The sequence below is a fragment of the Coffea arabica genome, chromosome 4e (genome assembly GCF_036785885.1).
Source record: "Coffea arabica cultivar ET-39 chromosome 4e, Coffea Arabica ET-39 HiFi, whole genome shotgun sequence".
NCBI lineage: Eukaryota > Viridiplantae > Streptophyta > Magnoliopsida > Gentianales > Rubiaceae > Coffea > Coffea arabica.
In genome coordinates, this window is record NC_092317.1 from 44,862,316 (window position 1) to 44,873,419 (window position 11,104).

The 11,104-nt window shown below is 43.6% G+C and overlaps 2 protein-coding genes and 1 non-coding gene across 3 annotated transcripts; 2 read left to right on the top strand and 1 right to left on the bottom strand.

The window, feature by feature from the left end:
- The first annotated feature begins 2,401 nt into the window (after positions 1-2,401).
- Positions 2,402-3,388, top strand: LOC113739241 (uncharacterized). Its single transcript, XM_027266472.2, has one exon. The coding sequence runs from the start codon at positions 2,402-2,404 to the stop codon at positions 3,386-3,388; it is 987 nt and encodes a 328-aa protein (XP_027122273.2).
- On the bottom strand, positions 2,768-2,874 carry LOC113740502 (small nucleolar RNA R71). Its single transcript, XR_003460497.1, has one exon. It is a non-coding gene; the product is annotated as a small nucleolar RNA R71 (small nucleolar RNA).
- Positions 3,389-3,409: 21 nt separating the features above from the next.
- Positions 3,410-5,182, top strand: LOC113739242 (uncharacterized). The gene has a single exon (XM_027266473.2). It carries the CDS (start codon positions 3,410-3,412, stop codon positions 5,180-5,182), a length of 1,773 nt encoding a protein of 590 aa, XP_027122274.2.
- The last annotated feature ends 5,922 nt before the right edge of the window (positions 5,183-11,104 follow it).

Here is an 11,104-nt window from a genome sequence, read left to right on the forward strand (position 1 = left end):
TTACATTGAAAGAGTCCTATTTCAATTAATTGCTCCTCTACCAGTTTCTAATGTTGAGTATTGATTTACTTGAACCTATATTACTTGGAAAAACGTGTTTACATGTTAAATTGTGTTATTCTCTTATTTGGCCTGTTTACCTGGAATGCTCATTGGGCGTAAGTTCATCCCACGTTTTGTTTTTCCTTAACAGGATTCGAATCCGAGAGTGCTTAAGGATACTGTTAGAATGTTTGAGAGACTTTAAGTTTTATTTTAGTAGAAATGACTGTAGTGTATATATTTTTTGGTTGTAATTAAGATAGGCACCGAATGATGAATCTTTTGTACGCGAACCTATGTAATAGCTTTTAGATGTATGTAAATATTATTTGGGGGTGTAATGAATATTATTTTGGTTAGTTTAGAAAATTCAAGAGATACTTGCTATGGATTGTAGTGAGTCCCAATGAGAGTTAGACAGGTGATTTGTTGACCCTTTTGGTTCACCTTTGGGAAAAGTGGGGCTATCACACCTGTAGTCATGGATAAAAGGTATCTTAGTGAAATACTACTAGGGATAACATGTCTTCATACAAAAGACTTGAACTCACCATTCCAGTTTTAGCAGCACTTGAATTGCTTTTCAAACTTCTAGTTTTAGCATCACCCGAATTGGTACTTGGTTTTTTAGTTCTTGCTGTAGCTGTTGCTTTGGAACTTGGACTTGGTAAGTTGATGGTAGCTACAATAGTAGTTGCACTTAAATTGGCACCAAATGTTGATGTTCTTGTCCAATTGATAGGGAGATAATTGCGCGTTTTAATCGCTGTTATTTGGTCCTAATTTTGGTCACTTAATGTGCAAAACACTGGATTTCTGCCCATATGTGGTATTTGTGTTGTCTGCAGGAGAGTGGTGTTAAAAGCGACACAAGAGGGGCAAATTCCAGAAGATCAGGCCTTCTCTGGCGTGCCCACACCAGACAACGCAGAGTAGCGTGAAAAAGACGGAGTACGCGACCCTACTCCCTAGAGGCTGCCGCAATTGTAGCTATGTGGGATTAGGAAGCTTTTCCGAAGGAGACTTTTGGAGACAACTCAAGGAGAGAAATAAAAAAAAACCCTTTGGAGAAACAAATTCCAATTCAACAAGCAAAGAAACGTGGGGTAACACTATAAATAGGAGGACTGTAATAGATTAGGGGATATCTTGGCCCTGGACTTTTCTCTTTGTTTTTTTTCTTCTTTTTGAACGCACGTTGTCGGCCGAATCTTTTACTCCTTCAATTAACGAAACTCCATGAAAACTTTGAATTGCTTTGTTGTCATGATTATGCGGCAAGGCTAGATCGTTTATTTAGTTGAGAAGTAATCGAGGGCCGGAACACAACCAATTGTGAGATCATTTTTATTATTCTAAGTTTTACGTTCGTGGGTATTTAATTATTCTTTGTTCGAATTGCTTGTTATTGTTTAGATATATTGAATTAATATGGCCAGTTGTTCAGTTGTCTAAATAATATACCGCCAATTAGGACAGGGGTGCGTATCACTTGAATGTTTTAAATTAGTGGCAAACGGTACCAATTTCATTGCCTCGCAAGCAGTGTAATCTGGATCGTAGGAATAATTAATCTAGTTTAAATGAACCCGCATGCGTGTTTGTTAACTAGAATTGGGTCTCTCTAATTCCTAAAGCTGTAATTAGATTAAATCTTTCGAGCGTCTCTGGGGTTATCTATTTTACAAGAGGGTAGTTTACGAGCGTCTCTGGACTACCATATAATTAAGGAGAGATTGGGAGTTTGGCGGTTGCTAAATTGCTAGAACCGATTTATTTGTGAACGTGTGAATTATCCCTGGTATCGGTGATCAATTGTGTGAACCGGCGCCCAGATTATCTCCTTGATTAGGTTGTGTCAATTAATTGTTTATTTCATTCTTGAGTTATTGCATTTATTGTGATTGTTCATTTAGTAATTTTAAGTCTTTAATTTGTTTCACTTATCTCTCTCTCTTTAAAAAATTCCCCAATTATCTGTGTGTGATAAATCTATCAGTTCCCTGTGGAGACGACCCTACTCACTACTATACTCATTCAGTTTTGGGAGTAGGTATCATTATAAATTTTATTTTTGGTTGTTTGACAGCCACCAAATTTTGGCGCCACTGCCGGGGACCTGGTGCTTGAAGTGATTTATTGCACAGGCTAGTGTGGCCTTGTTTTATGCCTCGATCTTCCCGTACAGGAAGACTCGAGTTCGACCCGGAGATCGAGAAAACCGCCAGGAGGTTGACAAAGGAGACAATTTGCAAAAGCAACAAACCTCAACAGCACAACCATCTGAACTTGAGCAAAACTTTCACTTTGGTGACACATCATTGAACTGGAAACAAATTCGCCTAGACCCAACGAAACAATGGCAGCCCAAAGAACCTTGAGGGAGCTTGCAACCCCGAATGTTAACCAACAGCCTCTGTGCATCACGTACCTTGACACTGAGGAGGCTTTTGAATTAAAATCTGGTTTGATTCACTTATTACCTACTTTTCGTGGTGTTGCAGGAGAGGACCCACACAAGCACTTGAAGGAATTCCATGTAGTGTGTTCAACCATGAGACCTCAGGGAGTCACTGAGGAACAAATCAAGTTGCGTGCCTTTCCGTTTTCCTTAGCAGATAAGGCTAAGGACTGGTTGTTCTACTTGCCATCGGGGTCCATCACTACGTGGGAAGCATTAAAACGACAATTCCTTGAGAAGTTCTTCCCAGCCTCCAGGGCCGCCAACATCAGAAAGGAGATATGTGGAGTTAGGCAAGCAAATGGAGAGATTCTCTATGAATACTGGGAGCGGTTCAAACAACTGTGTGCCAGTTGCCCACATCATCAAATTCCTGACCAACTGTTAATCCAGTATTTCTACGAGGGACTCCAACCCATGGATAGGAGTATGGTCGATCCAGCTAGTGGAGGAGCTCTAGTTAATAAGACAACAGATGAAGCCAAGTTGTTGATCTCAAATATGGCCGAGAATTCGCAACAGTTCGGAGTCAGGTTCGAGGGCATAACTAGGAGGGTCAATGAGGTGAATCATTCTGACTTGGCAAATAAGTTAACTGAGCTAACTGCCTTGGTTCGTCAAATGGCAGTGGGGCAGGTACAGGCAGTTAAAACCTGTGGGATATGTGCTGCTCCTGAACATGCGACCGATATGTGCCCGACTCTTCAAGAAGATCCGTACGAGCAAGCCAGTGCCATGGAAGGCATGTTTGGACCTCCCCAAAGAAGAAATGACCCCTATGCACCCACATACAATCCAGGGTGGCGAAATCACCCCAACTTCAGCTATGCTCAGAAACCTTCGGGTTTCCAGCAATCATTCCAGCAGAGGCCACCTGTACAGTAACCATCCTCATCTAATGCAAGTATGTCTCTGAAAGATATGGTTAAGTTATTGGCTGATAGCACTTGTCAAATGCGGCAGGAGTCGCAGAGATTTGAACAGGAAACTCGGGCGAGCATTAGAAATTTGGAGGTACAAATGTCGCAATTGGCATCTTCAATGAGCAATTTTGAGAGTGGTAAAGGGAAGTTACCATCTCAGGTAATTCCTAATTCGAAGGAGAATGCAAGTGCAATGATTCTACGAAGTGGAAAGGAGGTGCAATCCTTAAAATCGAAAGCAGCAAGAAATGGAGATGAACAAGTGGCCGAGGAGCCCGAAAAAGAGAAGGTAAGGACTCCACCACCCATTCCTAAGACATTCGACATAAACGCCCCTTTTCCTGACAGGTTTGCTAAAACAAAGAAAGATGAGTCGGAGAAGGAGATTCTGGACACCTTTCGGAACGTGGAAATTAACATTTCATTGCTAGAGGCGATTAAGCAATTACCAAAGTATGCAATGTTTCTGAAAGGGTTGTGCACTAACCGGAACAAGCTGAATCTCCAAGACAAGGTAAGGGTAGGTGAAAATGTGTCTGCAGTCCTCCAAAGAAAGTTACCACAAAAATGCAAAGATCCAGGTATGTTCACAATACCATGCATCATAGGCCAGAAAAGGATAGAAAAAGGTATGTTTGATCTGAGAGCGTCTATCAATGTTATGCCTATGTTTATCTTTAAGGCCTTGAATTTAGGACCTCTAAAAGAGACGAGGGTAATAATTCAACTAGCAGACAGATCCAATGTCTACCCCGAGGGTGTAGTTGAGGATGTCTTAGTAAAGGTTAATGAGTTTATCTTCCCTGCTAATTTTTACATCGTTGACACGAATGATGATCACTCAGTTAACTCGGCCGTACTTCTTCTGGGTAGACCATTCATGAGTACTGCTAGGACCAAAATAGATGTGCATAAAGGTACACTGTCTGTAGAGTTTGACGGGGAAACGATTACATTTAATATTTTTGATGCAATGAAGTACCCGGATGATACTGAATCTGTTAACTATGCTGGTATAACTAATTCCATTGTCCAAGATCATCTTGAGCAAAATTTTAGGGAGGACAAGCTGGAATTTGTGCTACAGCAAAGTAAGACGAATACAAACATGGAAAGTGAGGATGAGAAGGATACTATAGAAGCCATTATGTCACTACACTCGCTTCCTGCGCTTCTCGACAGGTCAATAGACTCATTCCTACCATTGCCTACTTCTAATAAAAGAATTTTACCTTCTGTGGAACAGGCTCCCGAGCTGGAATTGAAGGAGTTGCCGACACATTTGAAGTATGCCTACCTTGGAGGTCACAACACCCTGCCGGTCATCATCGCAAATGATTTGACCGCGGTACAAGAGGAAAAACTCCTAAGGATTTTGCGGGAGTATAAACCAGCAATCGGATGGACGTTGGCAGATATTAAAGGTATCAATCCATCCGTATGCATGCATCAAATTCGCCTTGAACCAGAGGCAAAATCGGTGACAGAGCGACAGAGAAAGCTCAACCCGGCCATAAAGGAGGTGGTGATGAAGGAGATTCTCAAGCTTTTAGAGTTAGGACTAATTTTTCCTATCTCTGATAGTGAATGGGTGAGCCTAGTTCATGTCGTCCCTAAGAAAACCGGCATCACCCTTGTGAGGAATGAGAAGAACGAGTTGGTGCCAATGAGACTCCAAAATGGATGGAGAATGTGTATCGACTTTAGAAAGTTGAATGCGGCAACAAGGAAAGATCACTTCCATTACCATTCATAGATGAGATGCTTGAAAGGTTGGCAGGTAAGTGTTTCTTTTGTTTTCTAGATGGCTACTCTGGGTACTATCAGATTACGGTTGCCCAAGAAGACCAACACAAAACAACTTTCACTTGCCCTTTTGGCACTTTTGCCTACCGTCGTATGCCTTTTGGGTTGTGTAATGCTCCGGGGACCTTTCAAAGATGCATGATGAGTATTTTTTCTGATATGATTGAAAATTGCATCGAAATATTCATGGATGATTTCACAGCTTATGGTGATTCTTTTGATCAATGCTTGCATCATTTGACAAAAGTTTTACAGCGGTGCATTGAAACGAATTTGGTCCTTAATTACGAAAAGTGTCATTTTATGGTCAAAGAGGGTATTGTTTTGGGCCATGTTGTTTCATCTAGGGGTATTGAGGTCGACAAGGCGAAAATTGATTTGATTACTAACTTACCTTACCCTACTAATGTCAAAGAGGTTCGTAGTTTTCTTGGTCATGCAGGGTTCTAGAGAGGTTTCATAAAGGACTTCTCACGAATCGCACAGCCATTGTCTCAACTGTTTCAAAAGGAAGTAGCATTCGATTTTGGAGAAACTTGTAGACTGTCTTTTGATACACTAAAGAGTATGTTGACCACAGCACCAATCATTCAACCTCCAGACTGGAACCTACCCTTCGAGCTTATGTGTGACGCCAGTTAATACGCGGTGGGAGCTGTACTCGGTCAGAGAAGTAGGAATTGTAGTCATGTCGTCTACTATGCTTCAGAAACGTTGTTTTCAACACAATATAACTACACCACCACTGAGAAGGAGCTTTTAGCCATTGTTTTTGCTTTTAAGAAATTTAGATCATATTTGTTGGGATCTAAAGTAACGGTTTGCTCTGACCATGCAGCTTTGAAATACCTTTTGGCAAAGGAGTCCAAACCAAGGCTTATTCGTTGGGTACTTCTATTGCAAGAGTTTGACTGGGAGATCAAAGATCGGAAAGGGGTGGATAACTCAGTGGCAGACCATTTAAGTCGATTGATTAGAGATGAAGAAGGGGTGCCCATATCTGAGGTATTTCCAGATGAACATTTGTTTCAGCTTAGAGGTAAGGAGCCCTGGTATGCTGATATTGTCAATTTTTTGGTCAGTCATAGATTTCCAAGTGGTATGAGTATGAGTAAGAGTAAGAAGGATAAAATTATCCAAGATTCCCGATATTATATTTGGAATGAGCCCTATTTATGGAAAATAGACTCCGACCAAATTATTCGGCGATGTGTTTCACATGAGAAAATTCCCTCTATACTCACTCATTGCCATAGTTATGCTTGTGGGGGGCACTTTGGCTCCAAGAGAATTGCTAGGAAAATACTTGACTGTGACTTTTATTGGCAAACCTTGTTTCGTGATGCTTATTTATTTTGTAAAGGATGTGAAAACTGCCAAAAGTTCGGGGGTTTATCTCACCGGGATGAAATGCCCCAGGTTCCTATGTTATTATGTGAAATTTTTTATGTCTGGGGTATGGATTTCATGGGACCGTTTCCTAGTTCTTTTGGTTGTCTTTATATCCTTTTAGTTGTCGACTATGTGTCAAAATGGGTTGAAGCAAAGGCTACCCGGACTAATGTTTCACGAGTTGTTGTAGGATTTCTTAAATCCCATATTTTTAATAGGTATGGTGTACCACGAGCAATCATCAGTGACCAGGGAACCCACTTCTGCAATCGCACCATTGAAGCATTGATGCGTAAATATGGAGTTCACCATCGAGTTAGTACAACCTACCACCCGCAAACTAACGGGCAAGCTGAGGTCTCTAACCGAGAGGTCAAGAGTATCCTGGAGAAAATGGTCAACCCAAGTAAGGATTGGAGTACCCGATTGGATGATGCACTATAGGCGTACCGCACAGCATATAAGACACCAATCGGAATGTCTCTGTATAGGCTGGTTTTTGGTAAAATGTGTCATCTACCTGTGGCTATTGAACATCGGGCATTTTGGGCAGTTAAGCAGTGCAATTTGAACGCAGATAGAGATGGAAAGGAAATGAGACTCCAACTTCAGGAGTTGGAAGAAATCCATTTGGACGTCTACGACAATGCCAACTATACAAAGAGCGCACAAAGTCTTTCCATGATCGACTAGTGCGCACTAAGCATTTCTCTATGGGGCAGAAGGTGCTTCTATTTAACTCACGGTTGAAATTCATGCCAGGTAAGTTGCGGTCCCGCTGGATTAGACCGTATGTTGTTGTCAACGTGTTTCCCAATGGTGCGGTTGAGATTAGAAGTTTAGAGACTGACAAGAGCTTTAAGGTGAATGGCCATAGTCTGAAGCCATTTTTGGATATGTCAGAAATTGGTACTGTGGAGGAGGTCCATCTACTCGACCCCAGTTCTAATTAAGTGTTGATCTCCCCATCGTCTGGCCACAGACGTTAACTAGAGGCGTTGCTTGGGAAGCAACCCAAAAGTTTCTTTTTGTTTGTCGTGTCTAGAATTTTTATTCCTTGTTTATGTGTTTTAAATCAAGTTATTAGGATTCCTATTGATGACGACCTGTATTGTAGGTTTTGGGGTGTGCTCCGTACAGTTTTGTATTAGGTTGGGGGGCACAAATTCGGGAGCTGACGACTTTATGTTACACGGCGTGCCCGCGCCTTGTATTCACCACACATTGACATTTGTATCAGTTGGTAAATAAGGGACTTACACTTTCAAGGCATGCCCACACTCTACTGGTACGCGCCAGTGGACCAGTTCCAAGCAATTGCTGACTGGATGACTTTCGTTCCCAAAGCATGCCCACGCCGCACAGCATCTCGCGTTGGTCATGCTCCAAGACATTGGTCAGACGACTCCACACTATAACGCGTGCCCACACCATCCTCATCATGCCCAACAACTGCCAACGATGGTCCCTACTTCCCTTTTACTTTTCTCACTTTTCTCATTCTTTTCCTAGTTTTTCCCTTTGTGGTCTTCCTTGGTCTACCCCAGATATTGACCCAAGGTCCACACCGCCGCCACCCAACTTCGAACCAACAACCGCTGCCATCGCACACCACGCCGTGCCGCACGACCGATCGCGCAGCCAACGACCACCGCCGTGCCGCATGACAGATCGCGCAGCCCACGGCCTCCACTGCTGCTGTCCCCTCGCTCTTTCTCGTTTTCGCTCGGCGCGCCGCCATCCTTAACGTGGTCACCGCTCATGCACCGCACCGCCGCCGCTGCTCACCTGCCTCCTCGGGCACGCCGCCGTCGCGCACCACGCAACAGACCGCAGCGCGATAGACACACGGACGCACCTCACTAACCGAGGCCTACCATCGCGACCGACTTGCTTTCGCGCGCACGGTCGTCACTCGCCGTGCCCATTCACCCTGGTGTTCCTCAGTGGTACCCCACTTCCTCTTTCTTGTTGCCGCTTTGTGGCTCAGATCTGGGATTTTTTTTCTGGTTCAATTTTCCATTTTGTGGGTTGACATAACGGTTGGGTTATTGGGAATCATTTGATTGCTGACCACACTTGTGGGTCTGGTGGATCTAATATTTGATACTTGTGGGTTGGTGACTTGTCCATTGGTTGGGGATAGTTGCCTGTTGACTACTATTTTGGGATTTCTTGGCTGCCTTTCTTTACTTTTAATTGTCACAGGCACGCTAGTGGGGCGCTCTGGTGTCCATCCATGCTTTATTTGTTATCTGTTGACTGTGGGTAGTGTATTTGTGGTCCCCTGTCTCCATTTTGGTATTTCTTTGTCAATTTGTGCCTTTGGAATTGCCAAATTTACCCCCTATGGCTCCAAAGCAAACTGCTACATCTGGGGCATCGAGCTCCAATCCTCGTAAGAGGCGGGCCCCGGTCCAACCCCCTACTAGGTCCCGTTTGGGACTGTCCAGGAGTACTTTGTCTCCTGAAGTGTGGGGGGAACCTCTGAAGGACCTCACTCCGGAGCAGCAGCAGCGCGTGAACTCATTGGTGATCCGGCCGTTCGCCCCATGCAAGTGCTTCCACCCCCCAACTCTACACCAGTTGAAGATTGCTCGGGAGGTGGAGCAGTTGTTTACTGCCATAGAGTGGGGTAAGTTTCTGGTTATTGACTGCCCGGCGTATGAGGAGCTCTGCTATGAGTTCTACGCCACCTTCGAGTTTAAGAGGTCCGCTGATCTCGCCTTGGATTCACCGGGAGTTATCACGTATCGGCTGAGAGGCACCCCACAGACCCATTCTATCAACGAATTCAATTTGTTGTTGGGCTTTGTGAGTGAGGACACCATCGCCTCCAGCGCTTATATCAACAGCGCGTACGACTACACTCGACCTTTCGCCACTAACTACATTGAGATCTGGCGGGAGTGGTCCACTGACAGGTAACTCTACGACCCGAGTCAGTCGAAGGCCTCGTATCTTAAGGATCCGGTGCTGAAGGTCGTTCACCGATTTCTGGCCTATAACTTCTCAGGTCGGAAGGATTCTTCCGACACTCTTGCCAAGGCGGAGTTCTATTTCCTCTGGTGCATGCGTAATAAGGCTTAGGTAAATTTTGGTTGCTGGATGGCCTCTCAGTTACAGTCCGTCCTTAGTAAGCGCCATAAGCCCTTGATTATGGGCTCCCTCATCACTTATTTGGCCATGTGCTTGGGAGTCCTCGATCTTGATAAGGAGCATAAGCTTATTTTGGCTCGCGAGCTTGAGCCTTTGGATCTGCACAGCCTTGAGCGGATGGGGGTTATTCGCAAAGTGGGGGACGCTTATCAGTTCACATCTCGGGGGAGGGTATTCTCCAGCCACAAGTTCCTTCCACTGTGCCGGACGAGGGTCAGGCGGGCCCATTCCCCTCCACAGCTCCGTCGTCTTGGGACATCTAGTTTCGTCACCTACAGGACTTAGTTACTGATTTGGGTGCTTGGGTAAAGCACTTGGATGGTTGTCTCGCAGCCCTGCAGCTTTTCGCCCGTATCCAGACGGAGAATCAGGCCACTTTCTACGCCCACATTGGCTTTCAGCCTCTTCACCCTCCTCCTTCATAGTGCTCTCGTGCCTTCGTGGCCCTCAGGGAAGCCCCTGTCCCTTTCTTGTTATCTTTTCTTTTTCCTTGCTCCATTGAGGACAATGTAACATTCTGGTGTGGAAGGAGTAGTTTTAGCTTTGGCCTTTTAGGTTTAGTAGATAGTTTTAACTCTTTAGGTTTGTTATTTAAAAAAAAATCAGAAAAGGGAACAAAAAGAATAGGTGTGGATTCAGTTGATAATGTCTAGAACCTTATGCTATGATGATGATTGCAATTACTCTACATGCATGAGCAGTTTTATTATGTGGATAAATGTCTTATTTTCTTGATAATGGAATTAAATGAGGAAATTTGCAAGATTTGACTGTTGTTACCTTGTTGTGAGCTGTTGAGCTATTGAACTCTGTATTGATAAATGTTCGATTTTCTTTCTTTGAGTGCTATCACACATGATTTGATTGTTCTAGAACTTGCTTTGTTGTGCATGTGAAGATCATATCTCTGAGTTTGATGCATTAAAAGGATAAGGGCACTTAGGTTCGCCATTTTTAGCTTTCTAAAGACCAACCCTATTCAGATCTTCCCTAGTTGACCATTGTTGAGCCTAGACTTTCTTTTTGTTTACAAACCCATTTTGTCACCCCTAAACCTCTCGTGTTCAAACCTTCTTTGTTTCCACCCTGTGTCAAAGGAATGCTTTGATTTCAATGCATGATAAGTTCAAATTGGGTTGAAAGGAGACAAGTGAAGTAAGCAAGTGTGTTATATGTAGCTGTGTGTATTTTGAAGGAAAAAAAAAGGGGAATAAAACTATGGGTTCCAAGGCATGCCCACGCCTTCCAACCAAAAAAAAAAAAAGAGAGAAACAAAAGAAAAAAAAAAGAAAGTGCTTTTGTCCATATGTGTTCTGTTGAG